The sequence below is a fragment of the Argopecten irradians genome, chromosome 3 (assembly GCF_041381155.1).
Source record: "Argopecten irradians isolate NY chromosome 3, Ai_NY, whole genome shotgun sequence".
NCBI classification, from domain to species: Eukaryota; Metazoa; Mollusca; class Bivalvia; order Pectinida; family Pectinidae; genus Argopecten; species Argopecten irradians.
The window spans coordinates 32,160,557-32,186,378 of record NC_091136.1 but is presented as its reverse complement, the minus strand read 5'-3'; the positions used below and the strand labels follow the sequence as shown (position 1 = coordinate 32,186,378).

Below are 25,822 nucleotides of genomic sequence, written 5' to 3'. Positions count from 1 at the left end.
GTTTGCCGCATCTGTAAATAGACAGAATGTGAAGCTACTTCTGAGATTTTTGGCCCATGTGCTAAATATCGGCTATAGCATCAAAACAAATCGAGGGGATAGCGAAGTTTATCGCGAAGCCCTGGTCTTCTGGAGTTTTGATGAAAACTTGAAAGTTAAAACGTTAAAAGTCCTTAGTTAAGCTGCCTTGCCGCCAGATAAGAGACCCCGTGACCAAGCTACGGTTAAAGACATGTTCTCGACAGAGATGATGGACCTTGCTGAAATGTACAATTGCAAAAATGTGAAAACATTATCATTGAAAAGTAGTGAAAATGGCTCCCAAGAAAAATGAGTATGACATCATGGCGAAGAATGAGATAAGCTTGCATTTGGTGTTGGCCATCTGGAATGTTGTCATAGGAGAGGCAAGTGGCTATATCAAACTGTGTAATAGTTAGTCCATTTTCGGAATATGGTCAACCGACATTTGCTCCATAGAACGTGTATCAATAGACGAAACAAATGGTGAACTATTGATACGGCTGCAAGATGTAACTGAAAGAAGAATTAAACATGCAATGTCCGTCATCTGTGAAGCAGAATTAGTTGTAGGGGAAACGAGCTTTTATAGAAGTTTTAATGACAATAATGTCTTGGAGGAAAGGACAACCGAAATGACAAGAAAAGATCAAATGTAGTTAAAAAGCATAATTAGGAAAATTTGTAGTTAAAAAGAAACAGGTTTTCTACATAGAGCCAGTCTTTGTAAAAATCCCTACAGATGAAGAATCACATGGATCGACCGCATTGTACGTGAGTTGACATTGTACGTGAGTTGACATTGTACGTGAGTTGACAACGCGTTAGTGGACCTGACCAATTAGATCCGCAGATAATGAAAATTATCGTATTTTGTGTAAGAAAAAGCGAATTATGAAAGCGCTACTATTGAATAGAGGAAAAACTGTCAAGTAGGAGGACTCATATTGCAAGAAAGCAAAGTAACGTTTTGAAATAAATAAGAGATTGGAAAGTCATTAAGACACCTTGTATCCTTCATATGACGTTATGGAGGTCGGAGAAGTGTTAATAAACTATTCCACCTATTGAAGAAAGCTCATAAATTTGTGTACAAAACTAAACTAAAGAACATTTTGCGGACAAAGCCAAAGGATTACATACCTTCAATTAAAAGAATAAATGACTGGATGCTTGGAGACAACTGCAAAGTAAACCTAAAAAATATACCAACAACAAGCGGTTAGGAAGCAAAACTCAACGATGCGAGTTAACATAATTTGTCACAAGCAAGAAGAGTGAACAGTGAAAGACAATCGATCCCAAATCTATCCCCCCCCAAAAAAAGAAAGAAAATAACCATGAGAGGAAAGGCGATTTAAAACGTTAAGTACGTAAACAATTTGTAGAATTTTCAGAGTTTTTAATAGGCGTTGCCATCGTCAGAGCAGGACACCTAAGGCATATTGACAATATGTCTTGAGTTAGAATGTGAACGAAATTGTTTTTAGTGGTAAAAACGATTATTTTTTATCAATTTAAATATGCTCTGTGCGTACCTATACAAATGCATGTTTAATATTTTATTTCTAGATATGTGTGGATTTGTAATCATTTATAAAAATATGACAACAAATTAGGATACAAATACCTTTTAAATATCTAGTTAATGGAAATTTAACCTTCACTATGAAAATATGAAAATCGATTCATGTGCATACCATTATGAATACACTATCATCCACGATGATGATTTGTAACCACATTTGTAGGCCAATTACTGCGACTGATTGACTATGATTTTGACCTTCGATCTATTTGGGTCACGTTTATATTTTACAGGTAGGTCACCCAAGCGTAACACCTATATCACGTTCATCCTGTTCGAGCGATTGACTCGATAAGCTTCTATTCCAAAATATTGATTAATTCTGATAACATTTAATTCACCTTTGAAAAGATAATCAAGACATATCCTCGCCTATTTTACATATTTTGTTCTTACTTACGATATTCCCAATGGTGTGATGACAATATGAAGTCTTGTGAACGAAACTGCTTGATCAGCTTGTGGCGATATCCTGGAAACAAGAGAAGAGCATGAGAATGTCGGCCTATGAATGTGTAATCTATGGGACATCTAGACAAGCTTAGCTGAGGAACTCGTCACCGTATTCCAGGACACAAATATACCGACAATCTCTGCACTCATATGTGTCCTGGTAAAGGCTGTTATCATCTGTATATGGAAAAGAAGACAATAGGATCAGACCAAGATTCGAAGCAAAGGTCTTTAATGCTGCAACTGGGTAAGTAATCCTATATACAGTCCTCAGCTCACATAGTTAATATCAGGAAATATGAGCTCAACAGGCTTGTCAGGTTTAGGAATTGTATAATAGTATGTTAGTATAGCAATTTTACCAAAGATGAGGTTTCAGCCAAGCCCAATAATCTAAGGATAAATTCTTTCATAAGATACAAAACAATTAGAAACAACTACAGAACAGTTAAATGACATGTACAGTTATATACTAATGTCTAGTTCTTCCTCTATGCGTTATTCAATAAGAAAATTATTGAATAAAAGTACATTATCACTTATAACAAATATCAGAATTATGTGCTAAAGACAAAATAATGATAAACACACACACTTTACGTGTATGTATGTTTTCTTCAATTTCCTTTGATACCAGCCGCCATCTTTAATTTGTGTCTGGTTAATCAGTGAACACATTACTTGCCATAACGCTAACATATTTAGCAGTTTACATCTTAATTTAAAAAATTCAAATTTGTTTGAAAATAAACTGCTTCTTACTTTTTTTTCAAAATTGACATCAGATCCGCTCGCCGGGAGTTAGTTTACAGTTGTGCGGCAAGTTTCTACTGTGTAAATATTCAGTCTGTAGGAAAATTATACCAGCTGTAATTACAAGAAGTAGGCAAGCGAAAATGTTAAAATTTAAGATTTACATAACGATAAAATTAAAAACAAGTAGGAGGAAAAACAGTACCAACCATAGATAGCAAAAGCTAAAAATATATATGTAGTTTCCTGATATCCTAATATACGGAAAGCTGCCGTAATCTTTTCATAAGCATATGTCCACATGTCAAGTTGTGCAATATAATTTTCTTGTTTGCAGCTAAGTGTTAGGTTCGTTCATCCATTTTAGACGTTGTAATTTCGCTTTGCTATGATACTTGTATTGGGACGCATCGAAGTGGAGCGGATTGAAAGTCTAATCTTAATTAGATTTGACTGATACCGGTTTGAAAGTGGTGGACGACTATATGTGTTTCATTGTTTGGTCTGAGTTGCGTAGTCACTCTAATGACTTGGGTGTTTGTCCTTCCACTAATAGTAATTAATCATGGATACTCCAGGGGTTACTATCATTGTCGTTACATCCACCCCTGGACTATCTCATAGTAAAACCGAAGGCTCCGAGATTGACACCAAATGAGCAGATAAACATACATTAAAATAATTGAATAACGGTTATAGATGCTCCACCACTGACAAATGATATTTTTTCCAGATCAAAAACAGGAGCAGACAATTTTAGTATTTTTCTTCAGTTACAAAAGTTACTTACTTTACACCATTACCACCATTGAAAAGTTTGAGCTTCTAATTTTACTTAAAGTTTAAAATATGAAAAATAATTAATTTCATCCTGAAAAAGTCGGCGGCACTACGTGTATATCCTATATGGAATGAAATAATGATTGCGAATGCACCATAGGCGAAATAGTTATTTCATGTTCTTTTTGTGTTAATTAGGCATATATATACACACGATTAAACACCAATTATTGTTCAAATGATGAATATCATTTATGCTCTGTCGGCGGTGGAGCATCTTTATCTGTGGTTGACTCTGTTGCTTTGTGGCTCTCCATGTTATCTGCAAAGGAAATCTATTCAGGCCTGTGATTGGTCAGTTGTTTTCTCCTGACTGTTTTTAGTTTTACTATGAGATAGTCTACGAGTGGATATAACTACAGTAAAAGTAACCATGGAGAATCGTGGATGGCAGTAAGTGTATTTTAGTGTAAATTATGACTCGTTAAATGCGCAGCCTTGGCGGCGATTGGAATGCATGTCGTAATTTTTAATTGTCCATAACTATCGCTTCGATACTGTTATGACATTAATCAGTTGTGCTCCACTGAACACCTTATCATGAACTTATCAGCTTATGAAGTTAGCATTATTCAACTGTTCACAATCTTTGTACAGCTGTTTTCAGTGTAGCAAATGACAATTTTATTACATTTACGTAATATAATTTACGTAATATAATTGATTAAAGTCTAAAACTTAACTTCTACAGCTGTGCATAATGCTCACTTAATTTGACTTCCGTAATTCAAGCTGTCATATCATATTGATCTCATTTTGGTTGCGCCATGAGTTCAATGACTGCAATGGTATGAACTCATGCTCTACATTTAAAATAATAATAACAAAAGAAAAAGAAAAAAAACAATGTATGTCATGAGAAACATGGGGATTTCAGTATGTATAAACCTCCAATAGTACATTAAATGTATATTTTGCTTCAAATGTCCGTCTATGTGTTCATGCTTGATAAATCAATGATTGCGATAACCAGATGTTGTGAAAATGTTATATCATCTACCAGATGTCGTCAGTTTTGATGCTGTTTATATGGTTTGTATTCATAACCATGATGTAATAAAGTAATTTAAAAAAAATAGATATGTACGCAACATGCTTTTTTGGGTGTTCAACGATGGTAAATTTTTTTGGGGTGTTCATAACGATGTACACTAAAGACTGTAGAAAAGTTTAGATTTCAGTTCATTATGAAGTATTTGGTGTTGCCCGCACTTTAAATTCACCTTATCATGCCCTTAATTACATCTCTTTATAAATATTTTTAGCTCACTGTCACGGGCTATTCATGTCGCCTCAGTTTCTCAGAAATTACTGAAGGGATCTTTCTCAAATTTCATATGTTGGTCCCCTAAGGACCTTACTTGTGCAAATTGCATTTTCAGACCGATAAGTCATCTTGGATTTCGAAGTTTGTTACCACTATTTTTCAGAAACTACTGAAGGGATCTTTCTCATATGTAGGATCCCCTAGGACCTTACTTGTGCAAATTGCATTTTCAGACCGATAGGTTATCTTTTCTTTCGAGGTTTTATTACCACTATTTCTCAGAAAGTGCTGAAGGAGTCTGTCTCAAATTTCATATGTAGGTTCCCTTGGAGCCCTTGTTGTGCATATAACATTTTGAGATGACTCAGTCAATAAAATTAGGTCGCCATCTGGAATTTTGATTATTGATTTGGTTACCACTATTTCTCAGAAAGTACTGAAGGGATCTTTCTGCAATTGCATTGTTGTTGAAGTTTGAAAAACAGGGAAAAGAGCCCTCTTTCCATTGTCAGAAACCTGATATATAACAATATCTGTTGGTACATAACAGTTGTATTAAGTGTTATAGTATCCTTTACTGAAGTAGCATAATCAAGATAGCTTACACACATTTTTATTTAAGTGAGTGGAAAAATCCTAAGGGAAAACTCGCTATAACATGTATTTTGGCTTAAAATGTTCATTTAAAGGGACTATTCTAGCATGTTGTTATGCATTAAATGTATTTGACAAGAATTGCATAATTATGTAAATGATTTATTGATTGGATCATTTACCTTATAATATGCTGTTAGCATAAGTCAAGAAAATATATATTTCAAGTTGGATTCATAAGTATATATTAACTCTCCTTCTATCACACGAAGTAACTACACGTAACCATTTGATTACAATGTACGTAATGTGCATGGATATCCAACACTGTATTAAATCGTATAAATGTATATAATGTCATAATACTCTCCTATGTGTAGCGAATTTGCTTCAGTGCACGCGAATTCAAGACTGGTTTCCATGGACAACGGCTGCGAAGAGAAAACGAGACTCAATAGGAGACCCAAGGAAAAAAGGATTAATTTGTTTTCCGTTTAAACTTATACATTGATTAAAACTCTTAATTTAGTTCAAAGTACGCTGCAAATTAAAGACTATTGATTTCAAATCGCTTTTACCAATACGTCCTATCGATTAGACGTTGTTCTTGACTGTCTCTTTCTGGGTGAAGTTGTCGTATAAGTGATTCGTTTTATACTGAATTCATTTCTACAAAACAGAGGAAGTTATACCTCACGGTGGGGAATCACGTGGTCTGTAGTTGGTGTGTTACACGAATCAAAATGGCGGCCGCCAGCAGTTTTGCCAGAAAAGGAGGTAAATCATTAAAAATGCCTTTTGTATCGGCATTTTATAGTGACGAGCATATGCTATACATAATTCTAGACAAACCGATACCTTAGTTGTGTTTCAACGCTTTGTACTTTTGTGTAACATTCTGACCAAAGTTTTGAATCGGAGCGATTTTGCTCGTAGTAAAATTTGTAGTTTACACGAACATACACTTTTCGTACGTTTTCTGTGTTTAGACGGGACCATTCGCTGTAAATGTGAAACTGTCAAAATGCTATAGTCTAAATTCAATTGCAGATCTAACCTTTCTGGCAGAAAATATGTTCCTTGTTAATTCTTTGGTTTTGTAAAAGGATGAGTAAACACGTTCCGTTTTGAAATGATGAGTTGACACGAACTGCTACATATTTCCGTCAGTTTAACTAATCTGGCAAACATTGATAGTGTGTGTTAAAGTATGTAAGATTAATTTATACCAGTTAAAACTAAGAATAGTATACTTATTTAATTGTTTAAACTTTAACACATAACATTGGAAGGTGAGAGGATGTTCCGCAAGTGACCGGAAGTGGACCAAAGAATTAACAATCAACATGATGTTTTCTGCCAGAAAGGTTAGATGTGCAAATGAATGTAGACTGTAACATTTAGTCAATATCACATTTACAGCGAATGGCCCCGTCCAACCACAGAAAACGTACGAAAAGTGTATGTTCGTGTATACTACCAATTCGACTACGGGCAAAATCGCTCCGATTCAAAACTTTGGTCAGAATGTTACAGAAAAGCACAAAGCGTTGCAACACAACTAAGGTATCGGTTTGTCTAGAATTATGTATAACATATGCTCGTCACTATAAAATGCCGATACAAAGGGTGTTTTCAGTGACTTACCTCCTTTTCTGGCAAAACTGCTGGCGGCCGCCATTATGATTCGTGTAACACACCAACTACAGACCACGTGATTCCCCACCGTGATACCTTCTCAGACCAATAATCGCGGAAGTTAAATTCCACGGTGGTAGTCTTAATTGACAACTGGTGTTCCTCGGAAAATTTTCAAGGCCAAACCTGGTTTAGGTGACATCTACCTGCACCGAAATATGACATACACTGCACAGACACGGTGTAGCACATATTACATGTTGAATAGACAGAAAATCAAGGTAGGTTTGACATGGATGTAACTTAACATTTATTCATGACCAGTATTTAGCTTTCGGTATGCAATCGGTCCAGCATCCATCAATATTCGATATAATTAATGACATGAGTATGCTTGATAACATTTAGTAAATACACCTACATGTACTTTGGATACAAAAGTCACACTTTGTGTTTAGGTCATGATTTGCAAAATCACCATGACAGCGAACAGTTTGTATAACTTATAATTTGCAAGTTTGCATAATCGCCATGACAACGATCTAATGAATGTAATATACTACATTAGTTATCATGACGTAATCATACAAAAAACATCTCAATATTCAGAAGTCAGAAAGAAAAAAATATCAATCCTTAAGCAGCCTGAAACGCATTTCTGTTTTTGTTTAATGTATTTCATTAAACGTCATTTTGATCACAAACATGATACTGGGCATGTCGGAATGAATAACTTTCAATTTTGTTGAAATGAATTACCTTCGTCTTTCATTCAGTACTAATCTGGTCAAAGGAACTTCAATTTTAATCTCCTTTTAAAATAACTTAATGAGAAATCTGTAGCACTCTGTTGTGAAGCGCAGCCACTTGCGATGATATCACCAATAAATTACCTTAACCTATACTTGACGTCATTTAGGTTAAATACGTGAAAAATCAATAATGAACATCAAACAACCATAAATAAGTAACCATCCACTTATATATCATGTATAAGTTCTGTATTATTTTTATTAGAGATTCTCAAGAACCAAAATAATGCGTTGGCCTGATAGCGGACCTTAAGCATGTCTGCAAGTTATGGAAATGCAGAAATTCGATCTAGGAAACATTTATATATTTGAATATGGGACAAGGAAGTAATTGCAACAGTGTGGACAAAAAAAAGACAAATTTTCGAGGCGATCTGCCCCTTTATCAAGACATACAAAACGCACACGATTACATAATATACTACGTACAGTAATGCGGGACAAAGAAAGTAGACAAATATTTAACTTAACAGCACAATGGAGCAATGTAGATGTAAGACAGGAACTGATATACTGTATATGTAAATCTCATTATTCGCAATTCAATTTATACCGCACATATTCATAATTGGTAAACGGAACAGTATTATAGATGGAAGTCTGATGACAAAACTCGTTCTCGTTATGCGGATATGATATCTTATCACAGTGTCATACATTTCGATTACATAAGATATGAAGTCAAATACATATTCTGCTTTAAAGATATGCAGTCATGTTTTATAATGTATGAGGCATAATCAACTTCTAATAGAAAATGTTTACTATTGCAATATAACTACTAGGCCTAATGTCGTCATTCAAAAAAACTATATTTATGCTGTGAAGTTTCTTTTTCTTTAGTTTAATCATATCTTGATGCTGCTTACAGTAACATTTTCGATAAAATACGTGTAAATGTTATGATAAAACTGATGTTTTTCATTATGATTTCTATAGTATAAAGGATCTACATTTAAGGTGCATACATTTTCTATCTTAAGAAACTAGTCTTAGAAGTGATCTGGAGTTTAAGCAAGAATAATAGAGACATGTTTCTAAACCTGTAGTCCAAAAGAGACATGATAAATAGCGGATCTTACATAAGTGGCTATGTGATATAAATTTATCAAACGAGTTCAATAATTTGATATGCCAGGAGCCTTTAGGCTAGTGGCATATCGGATTATTTAACGAATTTGATAAAATTCATATCACATAGTCACGAGTGTAAAATTCAATTTATCACATAACTTTTAATAAAAGAAATATAAGTAAAACTTTGGATTTCGTCGCTATATCAAAACAGTAGATATCCGACTTGGATGTGACGGTCCCGTCTACTGAGACAATCATGCGATGTCATATATAGATTATGACGTCAAAATTAACTGTGACGTCACAATAGTGTTATTACACGTGTGTCTTACGATATATACTACATGGCTGGACGAGCTAGTTATGTGATAAATCAGGATTGTATTGTAATGATTATATTATCATATAATAAGTACATTATGTATTTATGGTCATCTTTCATTCTAATTTTAAAATTAAAAATACGTAGTACATGTATGTAGTTATTTATCTTTGCTTATGATTTTACAAACACAATATAATTTATTCAAATCACATTACTATTGAACATGTTTTCCTAGATTGATATTATTTTGAAAACTGATGCCAATAACGTTAACCGTCAACATTCTATACTGTACGGAACAATAGTAACATAATTACGTAATGCTATAAACGACAAAGATCTGGCACCAAGAGATCTAGTAAACAAAGCAAGTGGGAACACGACTGAAACAATTTGTTTGGTTATTCAATAGATAAATGAATATATGAGTGTGCATTCGGAAGGAGAAAACAAAATAGAAGATGCTTGCTTTGTACATGAGATGAGTATCGCTTATATAAAGTTCGAAATGATGGAGCAAAATGAAGCATTCTGAAAATGACGTCAAGGAAAGGCAATACGCCATTCTTCTAATAGTTGTTTTATAGTACGAACCAGTCATCTTACATAAAGTGTTCGTTTGGCTACAAAGCCAGCAGACAGAGACTTTGGGAACCCAAGTTGTTTGTTCATGGAGCAATATGGATCCAAAATGCATACAAATTATATATACATTGTGTATGATATATCATGAAATATATACAAAAATTATCGTTTTGTAAGAATTGCTAATTCATCATCACAGCAATAGTGGGTTTTTTAAAAATATTATTTAAAATGCTAAAATATTTTAAATGTCCATAGTGGATTATCTTTATTGAATGAATTACAGCTACAGTATACAGAAACATGATAAAACACAAGTGTCATTACTACATCTGTATACTGCAGAGACATATTATAACACCAATAATTAATTTCTTGTCAATATTTAATCAGGGTTTTTTTAATAGAAATGTCATATTTCTTTCAATAACTCATTAATATATCATAAATCCCCAGTTTTCATAGTACAAATTATCACAAAAAATTACTTCTGAAGTTATATTTGAAATATCTGTTATCAATAATAACTTATGGTTATATGACTGTCGAAAAAATCTATTTTATTTTTTTCTAGATTTTATAACTATAATCGGGAAACGTGTTCAAGGTCATGGTAGATCTCGTGTGTTCTTTGTTCTACAGGTATTGAAACAAACTGACTATTATAACATTATCTGCTTTCAAACAGATAATGCAACAACTGTACACATTGTAATATCAATTGTACTTTAAAGAATGGATCTACCATAACAAAAGCTAAATATGGATTAAATGCCAAAATAACTACTTAGTTTTGAAGATCATTATGTAGTACACAAGGGCACCAAGATAGTAAAATTCCACCACGAAACGTTCGATGACAATCCGACCTTGACATCGCTCTACGATGTTTAGTCTATTTTTAGGGTCCTGTAATGCTATCTTGATACCGGATAGTTCCTCACTCCACCGCTAGACACGTAGACTACTGCTTCAAAATGTCTCTCGCTCACGGTAAGTCACAGTTTTATTTCAAGGTTAATAAAACACTTAAATTGTGTTAATTGTCTACAACTTTGCCAGTTTTACTATCATTATTGTGTGCTACCGGCTGCTCAGCTGATCTTTTATCGAGCCACGGGCACGTAGGCCTATGTCATCTTGACCCGGTAAGATAAGAAACATGCAATAGAAATATATAACTCATTATTTTTTATTAATTTAGATTTTTAATCAATTGAAGTTTCTCATTAAAATGCATTATACTTTTTTCATAGAAGTTAGAAGTGTTCTTAATACTTTCGTGTCATAGTTTTAGTCTAGCGTAGCTAACAATGCTTATACATTTGTAAATATTGACTCAAGACCACTAGGCCATCGGAGTGTTAAGGTCATTCTATTTTTGACGACTATTGTATTATACTGAATGACCGCCGGATTAGCAATGCTTCCATTTCTGGACACAGCAAAGATTTGTTTGATACACTTACACAACATGTACTACACGAACATATAATGAATGCATGTAATGTCCGTAACTAAGGAAACCTAACTCCATCTGTGATACCGGTTACATTAATATTATTTCTTTATTTAAACATATTTTGTTGTATCAGAAATATTTACTAATGCTTGCTGATTTATTCTATAATTAAATTAGTATATATGTATGCGCAAGTCTAATGAAGCTCCTCCTAATACCCACATTTTAATGTGTGTGCGCGCAGATGTTTACACATGTTAAAAAAGTCCATTGCCACGTGACCTTTTGTTTATAATAACTCTTAACATATGGCCATATATGTGTTACAAATATTAATTGATAAAAAAACTTTCCATAACCCAAAACTCGGACCGAGACTGCTTATATTCTATAATCACTCCATTCATATATAATACAATGCACAAAGAAATATTCGATACTAGGCATGGGGATTACTCTATCAAACACATAAGGGAGAAAAAAAACCCACACACTTTCTAGTATTCTACTGACCGTGTATCTGTGATTGGATGCCCGTTAGGGTCATTTTGTAATCGCAACACTCAAGTTTTAGGTTGCGAGGTAAACTACAGATCCTTATAACACTCAAGTTTTAGGTTGCGAGGTAAACTACAGATCCTTATAACCACTCCGTTTCAATAGAGGATCTGACAACATCCCATAAGGGGTCATGTTCGGATGAACTTTGTATTACGTGTACCTCAGAGTAAATGCATTTCTAAACCTTGTTACGTCAATTGTTAACGATATTTCGGCCCAATGTATATATGCAAAGATATGCAATTAGCTTTGTTCTGCTCTTTGGGCGAGATGACTTCGTACACAAAAATACGCCTGACAACTTTTTCAAACAGTTTCGTCCCCAGTCAAAATTCTGGCAACAGCAATTCGATTGGCCATTTCGAAAGGTCAACAGAACGTGACCCCTAATGGGATGTTGTCATATCCTCTTATCAAACGTAGTGAAAATAAGGATAGGTATTTTAATAAGATTGGAAATATTACGAACTCGCCTCGCAATCTCACTACAATATCATTTTTAACTGCTACGAAAGACCGTCTTTGTTGTGATCTACTAGCAGTGGCTTTTCAAATCTGGTTACACAATTGATAAAATTAATCATTATACTTTTATAGCTTTTTGATATTATGTAGTATTAAGCTAGTGAAACAGGTTACACTGTCTATCTTTGTACATCATCTTTAGTTATAACGGCAGACGATATAAGATCTATAAATCCAGCTATAACGACAGGTAAGCTCCTTTTTCACAGTTTCATCTACTGTCTCTTTAAGGAAAACATTGAAGTTGAATGATGATTTACTTAAAACTGGATTGTAATAGAAAAAATGATAATTTATAAACAACGGTTTACCAACTAAACCTGAGATATTGAGGAAAAAATACGGTTTACCAACTGAACCTTAGAAATTGAAGAAATAATGATAATAAACAAACTTAGATTGTTCCATTTCTTTACTGATTTTAGATTCCTCAAATGGCCATATTTCTAACGGAACAACAAATGGTATAAAGATGCAGAATGGAAAAAGCTGTGCAACCAATGGGGTCAGCTCGACTAATAATCAGTACAGTTTTCTACAGCCTCTGGTCGATCTTATGGTCACCAAAGTGCTTGAAGAATCCACGAGCAGAGACAGTAGAGTTGTAGAATTCAAACATCCAAAGGAACTAGAAAACCTCATGGATCTGTCACTCAACAAATCTACATCAGATGAGAAGTTGATGGAGATCTGCAAAGATGTCATTCGATACAGCGTTAAAACTGGTGAGTATCTTTAAAATGTATTCGAAACGTTGTTTTTAAATTTCATAAGTAGAATTTTATGCAGATTTTAATTTTATTTTCACTCATCAAAGAAGAAACTATTCAGGTATCTTTTTATTTTTTTTTTATTTATTCATTATTTTTTCAGTGTTTTAATGACGTTACCTTTGAAAATAATATTGTACGGCAATTGGAATTTCAGGAAAACTTCCAAGTTTTTGAATGACATTTTTTATTTATTAAACTACATGTGTATATACCATTTTATATTCTTCTAAAGAACGTTTTATGTTTTTATTTTAATGTTTTCTTCGTGGTTATCTGGCATGTTATAAGTGTTAGACTGTTTTGCTAAATGATATGAAATGTGCTCAGTTCAGTCAACTACCTATTATATTATCATAGTTTACGTTTCTTTTATCATAAACAGGAACGATCCGACGTTTTTAAATATCAATCAAGTAACTTTTGTTACTGAAGAAAAACACTAACTCGCCTGCACATGAATTTGATAGAGAAAAATACCTTTATCAGCAGTGTAGCATTTTTAACATTTCCCAGATTTACAAAAAGTTTAAAATACTCATCCAATCAGTTTGGATTATTTTTATATGGGGGTCTTGTTGTTGGCAGTTACCCATGATTAAATCACTTAAAATATTTGCAATCCGGACCTAATGAACTTTATAATGATTACTAATGCTTAGTAGCTTAGTACAGATTGCGCGTGTCTTCCTCTTTTGTTCAAAGTGATGTATGACCTGATAGACTACACACACACACACACACACACACACACACACACACACACACACACACACACACACACACACACAAAATAAGACCAGCTTTACAAAATTAAATCAAAATATCCCCCAGGTCCCTAGTACTACCTGTGCGTATTTTCATCAATAAATATTCACCTACGTGTATTTCATAGATAAGAAAAAAAACGTCTCACTATTTTAACGACTGGGTCAGTAAACGTATTAAGTTATAGAGGTATTTACTTATAAATTAATGTTCCTACGTTTTTTATTCCTTTCATGATGATGAAAATATAATATTGACGTATTTGTCGTCATTGTAAAGCAGTCTCGATTAAGTCATATTTATAACTGTATAAGGTATAACATATTTGTGCTACTGTAAAAAAGCTTTCTTTCGTGGATACAAAATTTCGCGTTGTTCATTTGAATAGCACGCGGAGATTAACTTTCGTGTGAACATGAACAGACATCATTGACATTCAAATGTATATAAGCTAAAAATCTCGAAAGCGAATCGCACACATGTTGTTATACAGTAATTTGCCTTTTGTAAATCTATGTACCATGAATTTCATTCTCACCAATCAAGAAGAGCTATTAAATATGTTATTCACCACGAAAAGGTGCAATTATTTGGATAATTACAATACTTACAAGACATAAGTTTACCAATAAAACATCAAAATTCATTTCGGCAGCATATATTGCTAACAGTTATGATATTTACGTCAATAGTTTAGTAAAATAAGAACACACACGGTAAAACCAAGAAGCCAAGTTGTTACGTACCATTTCATTTCACATGGTTACAGTGATATTAGTAATTATAAAGTGAGTTCATCGGATGTTTTCATAAAGTCAGGGACGAAATTATGTTGTCGCAAATGTTCATAAAGCATCATACGTGTTTGCCTGTGCCTTTGAATGATTTTGACAGCGTGTTTCATCAAAACATTACTGAAAGATAAATAACATGTCAAAATTTTCGCCCAGTTATGGCACATATAACTTGTGAGAGTGACTATCATTTGCCAATATGCCACCTGGTATACATTAGATATTATGAGGTGTTGCTATAAGTTGTCTTACCACTTTAGTGGACCAGTATTAAGATATATTTTTCCGGTTTGTATTTACATTATTTTTAGTTGTTACCATCAGGTAAGAAAACATGCTCGTTTTGTTTGCATCATCAATCATAAAACATGTAAATCATTCCGCATTTAGGAATGGCCTCTTTTTTCCAGGGCATATTTTTGTGATTGTTTTCTCAATATAGGTCATCCTAGGTTCTTCAATCAGCTGTTTGGAGGGTTAGATCAGTACAGTTTGGGTGGAGCCTGGCTGACAGAAACCCTCAACACTAGTCAGTATGTACTGGTGGTATAGATTATAGCAGACCATACTGATCTATTCTTCTATCGGAACATTTCCCTCTCCAGGGTCAACATTTGTTAGCTATGCTAGAATTCTAGAGAGTTACAGCGATAAATTAATTTAGTGGAAAACCCTATCTTATTACATTCTTATTACATATTCTGTTCATTCGTTTCAGATAATAGCTATCAATGAATATTTTGGCGAATTTCACAAGAACTGCCTTCTAACAGAAATTTAGATGACCAAAACGACCTATCGTTTTACGTTTCGGCAAATTTACTTTCTGTGTTATTGACACTAGATTATGTTACTGTTATCTATGTTACTGGAAGTTTAATTTTTCCGTTTGTTTTTTACTTAACAGGTATACTTATGAGGTGGCACCTGTTTTTACCTTAATGGAGAAAACTGTGCTGAAGAAGATGCTTGATCTAGCTGGCTTTCCGGATGGAGATGCAATCTTTTGTCCAGGTAAATAATGCTTTCATTTATTATTCGACACATCCCTTTTTTTTCCACTGCGAATAAAAAAAATAAAAAGATAAGTTGAATACAGGCATGTGTAATAAATTTTTGTTTATTTCCATACTAAATCGAACTTTCAGATTAGCAGATACTTTTCTTCATACTACTATGAAGAAAAATCCGAGAATGGTGCGAAAACCCGACGTTATCATGACGTCACAAAAGAGACGTCGACGTTGCGTATTGATTTAGATAGAAAAAATTCATTGGAAAACCAATGGTATCGTACGTTTAAACGTATTTTATGTTATCAAGTAGTCTAAAATATTAGTTTAAAGCATTGATATAACCATTTTTAAACTTCATCGGGTTATGAAATAAAGTTAACAAATAGTGACATCAATGCTTAAATAATATCTTCTGTCAACATTCCTTAACTTTAAGGAATCCCTTAACATCAATGCTCAAATACTATCTTCTATCCCTTAATTTAAGCTTAACCATAAAAAATGCATTACAGAAGATAGGTAAACTCATTAACTAATTATATATTCCTTGGATTTTGTGATGCTCTCCTACGAAAAATTTTGATTTAGGAAATTCCTTAAAGTGAACATTGATGAAACTAGGACAAGGTTGGTGCGTGGTATACATTCGGTCATCCTCGATACTCCAGGGGTTCCGATCACATACGATCTCTACACCCCTGGACTATCTCATAGTAAAACTGAAGGCAGTTCAGAAGAAAATATCTGACCAATCACAGGCCTGCAAAGATTTCCTTTGAAGACTACAGAGAGAGCGACGCCCAACTTCAAAGCCACACAGTCAACCACAGTGTGCCGTTATACGGTTCTTTTGATGTACATCAAAGGACTAAATTACCTGTTCTTTCCAGTTGCCTCCAGTTTTACTATGAGATAGTCCAGGGGTGTAGAGATCGTATGTGATCGGAACCCCTGGAGTATCGAGGATGACATTCGGTAAATAAAATGTGCATCAACTACAAATATCAAACGAAAATAACAATGATTGACATTAGAACATCATCGCCATGCTATTGCAAACTCGATTGATTGCAGTCACAACTCGGTTAATGAATGGCGAAATGTATCCAATTTCGTGATTGATAAAAGATTCATGCAAAAAGTACTACTAGGACAGAGCAGAATCCGGTAGAATTAGTTGCTCAGGAAGAGTAATCGTTTCCTCTTTTCCGATGACACTAGATATGCACCTATGGGTCAGATCCTGTAACTTGTATTTAATTGTATTTTGTTTTGTTTTGAAAGGTGGCTCCGTGTCCAACATGTACGCCCTTAACTTGGCACGATTTCAGCGATGGCCGGAAGTGAAGAGACAAGGGATGCACGGTTTACCAAGACTGTGTGTCCTGACATCAGATAAGGTAGGATTAATGATAAGTCAGCATTGCCTGTCTGCTTATTAGCTCACCTGGTCCGAAGGACCGAGGTGAGCTTATGGGATACCGCGGCGTCCGGCGTCCGGCGTCTGTCGTTCGTCTACCGTCAACAATCGACTTCTTCTCCATAACCGCTGCTCGGATTTCAACAAAATTTGACTGGTAGCATCCTTATGGGCTACAAACTGAAAATTGTACAAATGATGGGACTGAACCGCCAGGGGCCTGATGGGCGGGGCCAAAAGGTCTATTTCCATATAAACGACTTCTCTGAAACTACGCATTGGATAGCACTCATTATGCAATGGTAGCACCGTTATAAGGTGGGGATTCAAAATTGTACAAATGATGGGGCTGACCCCCTGGGGGCCTGAGGGGCGGGGTCAAATGGGGTTAATTTGGCTATTTCTATATAAACGACTTCTTCTCTGCAACTTAACATGGAATTACGTTCATAATCCAGTGGTAGCATCCTTATAGGGTGGGGCCTTAGACGCGGGGCCAAAAAGGTCCGTTAGGCTACTATTTTAATATAAATTACTTCCTCTCTGAACCTATGTATTGGATAGCATATTTGTATGGTATCTATAGCATCATTATATGGTTGTGATTCAAAATTGAACAAATGTTAGAGTCAATTTTGCTAATTTTCTAATTGTAAAGAGTCTTTGTGATAATTACTAAAACAAAACAAAAACAAAAAAACAAAAACAAAAACAAAAAACAAAAACAAAAAAACAGGTGCGCGATACAGGCCCTCTGGGCCTTTTGTAATTGATCTTGCATTTTAGATAACTATAACAAAGGATTTACGTATGTAAAATACTTTGCTTTGTCAGAACAGCTCGCACAACCTTTTACATTATAACCAAATGGCATGCTGTTGATTCAGAGATAATTTATTTCTGTATCATTTATGTTTATGTCTTAACTTTGCAAAATTTGAAGAAATGTGTCTACATGTTACTACATTTTCATTGCATTTATTTACAGTAATTTCTAATGTCTCGTTGCTAATCAAAGCATTGTCACTTTCTGTCCTTTCATTTGCATAAACAAGAATATTTCGTAACGGGGAAATTTTTTATATACAAAAATAATCAACATATCTGTCGGGAGTTCTTATTTCGTGCGCTGGTGCGCATCATGGAATATTATCGTGCACTAGATTAACATAGATAATGCAAACCTTGTTTTTCTCCTTGAACCTTTTGCATATAACAATAAAGATAGGTCATTGTGAATATTGTTAAACCAGAGACGTCTACATTACACTCTATTTGTTAAATATACTGCAACAAATGTAACATAAGTAGGCTGAACTTAACAATGCCACACTCTAACGATTTAGATAGTACAACAGATTTCCGTCATCAAAATATCAACTTCTCCGCCAGCCATCTCAGGATAATTTACGATTTGTTTTGTATTAGGGCATTTCTTAGAAAATTTTCAAACTTGGTACAGTTTTAAAGATATGGGACTCGGGGGTCACCCGACCACGTCATGGTTGTAAGTTTTTTCTTGCGCTCACTTACAGTAATACATTATGAGTCGACATTTATTCCCAGCGAGCGAGCATAATTGCCAGGTTACCCCTAGGCCATTCCAAGAGCGAGCGAGCGAATTTTTTTCAATTCTAAAAATATTTTGAAAGCGGAACAAATTGGAGCGAGCGAATATTTTCACAATATTTTTTATTAGACTTTTATGTTTATTTCTTGAAATAACAATTACTAGTAACTACCGAGTTTTTATGTTAAAATTAGAGCTTTGCTGTTTTCTTCAGTGTTTTCAACATTCATAACTGTTTCAAAGATGTAAAAACAAGGAGGTCTAATGTTAAGGTATTTGTGCAGCTATTGAACATATGCTATTACACAAAATGCTTTCAATGCATGATATACATGTATTTTTATTTTAAGACAAATCTTGACAATTTTAACATTAAATAGCAATGTTTAATACTTAAAAGGAAACAGTCAAGAAAGTTTAACTTCTTGTCAATAATTTCAATAATTAATTTGCTGTTGACAGAGCTATCAGCAAAAACCAACAAACTAATAGAAACAATCAGGGATTAACATTAATGGAAAATATTTTAAACCAATATTACCTCACCTTACATGTACATTCTTTCTTAGTTGTCACATAATATTGTATGGAACTGACTATTTTTGTTTAGCAAGTTTCTAACTTAGCTGCTCATACTTTGAATGAGATAATGCATATGTTTATACATGTATAACTAAAACAGTATAAACAACAACATAATTCATTTTAATCACATTAATTCATTGTCTCTAAAAAGTATATTTTTAAAAAAATATATGGACAGTACGGCTCAAAAGTTTCACATGTATATCAGCATTCATATCATAAAAGAAATATTCTAAATTTATTATTTATGATTTTCTCATGAAACGTTTTGAGAAAATAAAACGCAAACATTCATATAACCTATCAACACAAAAATGAAGGCAAATGTATGTTATATTGTCGTAGAAAGTAACACTTAAGTAACACTTAGTTTGGATCTCAGTAAAATGTGTAATTTACTACCGATGTTAATTTGACCGAATAGCAGACGAATCGTCACCTAGCTAGTTGTTACTAAGTCATGTAGTCAAAACATGTTTGCAAATGCAAACTATGTTGGCCACGTGTCAAAATTCAAACTGACCAGGTCTTAAGATATAAGGCAACTGAGGTGTTAATTAATTAGCGATTGCCTTCAAATAATGCTTGATTACCGTTATTCGTTCGTACGTCGGCCAGTCAAATCACCTGTCATGGTCGTCATTTTTAAAGTGAGATCGAACGCAAAGTCTTTTAAAAGAGTTGCAGCGATCGGCAAAAAAAGACTGGAATCGGGACACGTCCTATTAAAAAGTATGCGTCCCTCAGTCTCTACCTCAAAGTACCAATCTGTTTGCACGTGGTGGCGGAAAAACTTGACATTTCTGTTGTTGTAAAGGTTTGTAAGCTGTTTGTGGGTTTGAAGACACAATGTACGAATAATTAAAACATCTGAGTGACCAGGAAATGGTGACTAGTAAAAATGAACCCTATGAAAATTTGCCCGGGTTCGTCAGATTCCCGGACAAAAAAATGAGGAGCGGTAAAAAAATTATTTTATTTTTATTTCATTTTCGGAAAATAGGAGCGGGAAATCCGACGAACGAGAAATCAAATTGGAATGGCCTTAGCTTAAAAACTTCAGATTACAAACCTGAATTAGGAAACTGTTTATTAAACATTGCACAGGGACTGCTGTCTACATGCAAATGAAAGTGATGTCACCGCATTGGTACTAATTATATGTGTATGTGAAACCTGGAGTTTGTCGCGTTTTTGTTGTGGTAACTCCCGTCACATAATATACAGTCTTTATTATAACATTTTGGATACAATTTATTTAGCAACTAAACATGCACAGGGAATGGCTATTCCGCTTTATTTGAAAATGTTTCATTTGCCGCATTTTTATTTTTAGCACACCATCATCAGATGGTGGACTATTCAAATCGCCTTTCGTCCGTGGTCCGTGGCCCGTCCTTCCGCCCGTTAACAATTCTTGTTACCGCTATTTCTCAGAAAGCGCTGAAGGGATCTTTCTCAAATATGTAATGTATGTTCCCATAGGGCCCTTGTTGTACATTTGTATTTTGGGACTGATCGGTCAACAAGATGGCTGCCAGATTTTGATTGTGAAAGTTTGTTACCGCTATTTTTCAGAAAGTACTGAAGGGATCTGTTTCCAGTTTAATATGCAGGTTTCCCTGTGGCCCAAGTTGTGCATTGTGGATTTTGTTAACAAGATGGCCCACTGGCCCCCATCTTGGATTTTCGTAATTTAAGTTTGTTACTGCTATTTCTCAGAAAGTGCTGAAGGGATTTGTCTCAAATTTTATATGAAGATTCTCATAGAGTCTTTATTGTGAATATTGCATTTTGGGACCGACCGGCCGACATCTTGGATTTTGTTAGTTAAAGTTTGATACTGCTATTTCTCTGAAGGTGTTTAAGGGATCTTTCTCGAATTTCATATACTGGTTCCTCAAGGGCACTAGTTGTGCATATTGCAATATGGGACAGATTGGTGAACAAGATGGCTGACATGCCGCCGTCTTGAATTTTGAAAGTTGAAGTTTGTCAACATTATTTCTCAGAAAGTTTTAAAGGGATTTGTCTGAAATTTAATATGCAGGTTCCCCTAGGGCCCTAGTTGTTTTATAATTCATTTTGGGACTTATCGACAAATAAGATGGCCGACAAGCCGCCATCTTTGATTTAGATAAATGAAGTTTGTTTCAGCTATTTCTCGGAGGTTACGAAAATGATCTGTCTCAAATTTTATATGTAGGATGAAGTCTGAAAAGAAGAAAAAAAAAATCCCTCTTCATTGACAGAAATATTTCAAACTTTTGCCTGTCGTCAATTTTGTTCACCATTCGGTCCCAAAATGCAATATGCACAACTATTGCCCTTGGGGAACCAATATATGAAATTTGAGTAACCAAACCAGTATCTGGTTATGATAATACTATTATACCAATAAAATGTAATCAAATAATTCATTAATACAGTTTGGATGTCACTGGGACTAGCATATTTAGTCGTTATAGCAAGGTTTCCGGATCAGACGAGGACCGGTATGTTATATTGAATATCCAGAGGAAAAAGTCCTGGATACTCGTACTTTTATGTTTTAATATTACGCATATAACTAAATGGAATATAATGGATTTGCTCATCTTAACCAAATCTGTCTTAAGAATATTTTTTACGTAGGCACATTACTCACTGAAGAAAGGCGCAGCTTTCATTGGCGTAGGAGTGGACAATGTGTTCCCTGTAAAGGCTGACAGTAAGGGTCGCATGATGCCGTCTGCTCTGGAGGAAAGAATCATGGAACTGAAGGCAGAGGTAAGACAAAATGCAAAATGGGCCTAGGGAAAGATCTCCGACACATTAAAACCAAATAATCAGTTGATGGAAAATAGGTATGATACTACTTGTACTGGATTATATTTGAAATATCGTGTATCTTGTTATTTATACGGGCAAAAAATGTTACAATTTTAAATGAAAATGAGAACATTTAAATTTCAGCAATTTTTGTTTTCGCAATCTAGCTATCAGGGTAAATGTGATTCAGTCATTTCTCATTAATTAACGGGTCGCAATTTGACGTTCATATTCATATGCATGTCCTGTGAAATCGACAAATATGATCTCTGCAAAAATAACTGGCTGTAAGATATAGAGATTTTGATAATGTTAAGTCTTGGCTGACAATTACCTCGTTATTGACTTCTATATGCGTTGATGTTCTATATATAACAGGGCTATGAGCCATACGTTGTGAACGCCACATCTGGTACCACAGTGTTTGGAGCGTATGACCCTCTGGATGATATCGCCAATGTCTGTCAGAAGTATGGTATCTGGATGCACGTGGACGCTGCGTGGGGAGGTGGAGTTCTGTTGTCAAGGAAATACAGATCTCTGATGAAGGGCATAGACAGGTAGGCTGTCATTGTATTCATCTAGACTTGTACCTTGGAAGAACTGGGCAGTTTCATATATACAAATGTTTTATTATTCATATTGACATATTGGCAAAAACAAATCGATTAACAGTTGCATACATGTAGTTTGAACATATTGATAAAGTCGTGTATTTTGATTGAATTTCAAGGCTCAGTATTTTCCTTAACTTTCAATAGTCTTTATTAACACGTATAAATTCAATTATTTATTCTCTTCTTCTTTCGAATTTCAGGGCCGACTCATTGACATGGAATCCTCACAAAATGATGGGACCCCCACTACAGTGTTCGGCCTTCCTGACCAAACACAAGGTCGGTGGATAACGGATAATGCACACAATAATAGTGTGCGAGGTTCTGGTACTAATGTTTTTCACAGATGAGAACAAATCGTCAATTTACCATACATTATACAGAAAAAAAAGAAGAAAAAACATCGACAGTATAACTGATGTAGAATCATTAAGTAGACTTTTAGTCAAAAGAGTGAAGGGATTAAAATGAATATGAAACCCACTTGATATTTTGGAATGTAATGAACGTCGGGATATATCAGTCATATACGATCAATTGTTTTTTTTTGGTATTCTGTTGATTTGTCGAATATTTATTACAAATATTCGACGTAAAATAAATGTCTTGTATCTTGTACCTGATTGATACAGAGAGGTAACTCTCGAAAACTGTAAGGAAAGCTAGAAAGGGAGGTGACTTCCATGGTGTTATTTTCCAGAATCTCCTGCCCGAGTGCCACTCTGCACAGGCCACCTACCTATTCCAACAGGACAAATTTTACGATGTATCGTACGACACTGGTGATAAGTCCATTCAGTGTGGTCGTAAGGTAGATGTCCTCAAGGTCTGGATGTTATGGAAAGCCAAGGGTGACCTTCAGTTTGAGAAGGACATAAACAACATCATGGAATGTGGCAAGTAAGTATTCAGCGTGTATGGTCAACTCTTTAAGTGTTAGTGTAATAGTTTTCGTATGAATATTGATTCACCATAACTAGTCATACATATATTCTGTCTTCTACTCATTTCTCCTTAGAGCTATGTTTTAGATAAACCTGGCACGTCCTTACATGACCCTGGCTGTTAATAGGACGTAAAAATAAACAAACCAAAACCAAATTTAGATATTTAGATATTCAGTCTTAACATAATACAGAGTAAGCTCGCTTACGGGTAGATGTAAGTATCCATTGTGATGTCATTACTTTTGTGGGCACAATTCATGTCGCTTTCTTTGAAAAATGTGACGTCACAACCACTACCTACCGGTAAGGGCAAATAATGTTGTAATATCCAAATACAGAATATCCAATAGTGAGAAATGTTTGTTTTATATTTCTTAAAGGAGGAGTGTCAATTTATTCTTACAAAATTGACATTTTACAAAATAAGGTCACTGTGACCTATATTTTGACACTAAGTTATATTTTCCAAAACGATTTATTTTCAACATATAAATGCATTATTATTAATGTAATCATTCAAAAATATCATTTGGTTCTAACAAAATTGGACAAAACCGAAAATTGACCCTCCTGTTGTCAACCCCCCATAACTCAAAAGGGACTTCGACCTGACCTTAATCATATGTCATATCATGATGTCCTGAACCCCGGGTATCTGTAAACAAAAATAATGCTTATCGGTCAGGTCCACCAGAGGGCCCAAATTGACACTCCTCCTTTATTTTATGGATAAATAGCAATGATGTTTTACAAAAAGATTACTTTTACGTTAATAAATCTACATGAATTAAACAAACACACATATCTTGATTGTTGTTTTTCATTGGTTTCCGCAGATACCTAGCACAACTAATAAATGAACGTGATGGCTTTAGATTATTGATAGAGGAGGTACGTATCCACACTTAGAACATATTCTTTTAGCACAGCCTTATCAAATGTTCCTATTCTACATCAACAAAGGAAAATGCCATGTACAAAACATCCTGGTAAGTTTATGTCATTCCATGTCATTTCAGAAATGTATACTATTATCTACAAAGTTTCGTTTTGTTGACAATTACATTGTTTTATTACAGCCTGAGTGTACAAACGTATGTTTCTGGTACATACCTCCTAGTATGCGTGGACAACCTGAGGACCAAGAGTGGTACCAACGACTGTCCAAGGTACGTATCGCTCTATTATACTGGTGAATATCGTTCTACTATTATGGTGAGACGTACCAACATCGTATAACGTAACATTTTCGCGGGTAATACTGAAAATTTGTTGAGTAACTTAAGGTACCGGAAACTCTCTAATGAGGAAATTATTAATAAATATGTATATTATATTGTTTCAAGGTCGCACCTGTTATCAAGGAGCGTATGACAATGAATGGGACAATGTTGATAGGATATCAGCCAGACGGAAACACGGTCAATTTCTTCAGGATGATCGTATCTAACCTTGGGGTCACAAAGGAGGACATGCAGTTTGTAGTGGACGAGATAGACCGTCTAGGTAGCGACCTTTGATGACCTTATTAACCCAAGTTTTATTAAAGGTCAACATATCATGGAGTTTTTCAAATCTTCATCATTATTTGAAATGAAACAATAGAAATATTTAACACAAGCCATAGTTTTAGGCTACATACTTATGACTGAAACATTGCCAAACTAGAATAATAATGTTCTAAGCGAGACATGTAAGGTGGTACAGCTGTTAATGCTATCGCCGAACATCTATATATCAAGCACAGCTAGAACATGAACATTGGACCACAGATATTTATATGATTCTATGAATCAATGTATATGCTAACATTATTTGTTATTGTTTATATATTGTTAAAAACGCTTGGTTATGCGCGCACCTTAATAATATGTTACTTTTGTATCAGCTTATATAACGGTATCATGAGTGAAGTTATTTTTGGTGTTGTAATAACACCGATGATGTGTATGGAACGATCTAGGAAACGATATGTTGTTTTCTGGAACATACTAACACAAACGTTTTAAATATGATTATCGTT

At 34.6% G+C, this 25,822-nt stretch overlaps 1 protein-coding gene across 5 annotated transcripts; it reads left to right on the top strand.

Moving 5' to 3' along the window:
- The first annotated feature begins 1,961 nt into the window (after positions 1 to 1,961).
- On the top strand, positions 1,962 to 25,358 carry LOC138318250 (cysteine sulfinic acid decarboxylase-like). 5 transcript variants are annotated; one of them, XM_069260453.1, is made up of 14 exons: positions 1,962 to 2,309; positions 10,859 to 10,946; positions 12,644 to 12,691; positions 12,927 to 13,226; positions 15,276 to 15,366; positions 15,741 to 15,847; positions 17,134 to 17,249; positions 22,059 to 22,193; positions 22,614 to 22,795; positions 23,053 to 23,131; positions 23,553 to 23,752; positions 24,636 to 24,690; positions 24,879 to 24,968; positions 25,146 to 25,358. In XM_069260453.1, the coding sequence occupies exons 2-14, from the start codon at positions 10,931 to 10,933 to the stop codon at positions 25,317 to 25,319; spliced, it is 1,593 nt and encodes a 530-aa protein (XP_069116554.1). In that variant the 5' UTR covers positions 1,962 to 2,309; positions 10,859 to 10,930; the 3' UTR covers positions 25,320 to 25,358. The 5 variants fall into 5 exon arrangements, with proteins under 5 accessions (XP_069116554.1, XP_069116556.1, XP_069116552.1 ...); XM_069260451.1 differs by lacking the exon at positions 1,962 to 2,309 and adding an exon at positions 7,277 to 7,435; XM_069260455.1 differs by lacking the exon at positions 12,644 to 12,691 and having other exon boundaries at positions 1,965 to 2,309.
- The last annotated feature ends 464 nt before the right edge of the window (positions 25,359 to 25,822 follow it).

Coding starts and splice junctions, on each gene's coding strand:
- LOC138318250 (XM_069260453.1), top strand. Junction 22,194..22,613: donor TCATGGAACTGAAGGCAGAG/GTAAGACAAAAT, acceptor TATATATAACAG/GGCTATGAGCCATACGTTGT. Junction 24,691..24,878: donor TTAGATTATTGATAGAGGAG/GTACGTATCCAC, acceptor GTTTTATTACAG/CCTGAGTGTACAAACGTATG.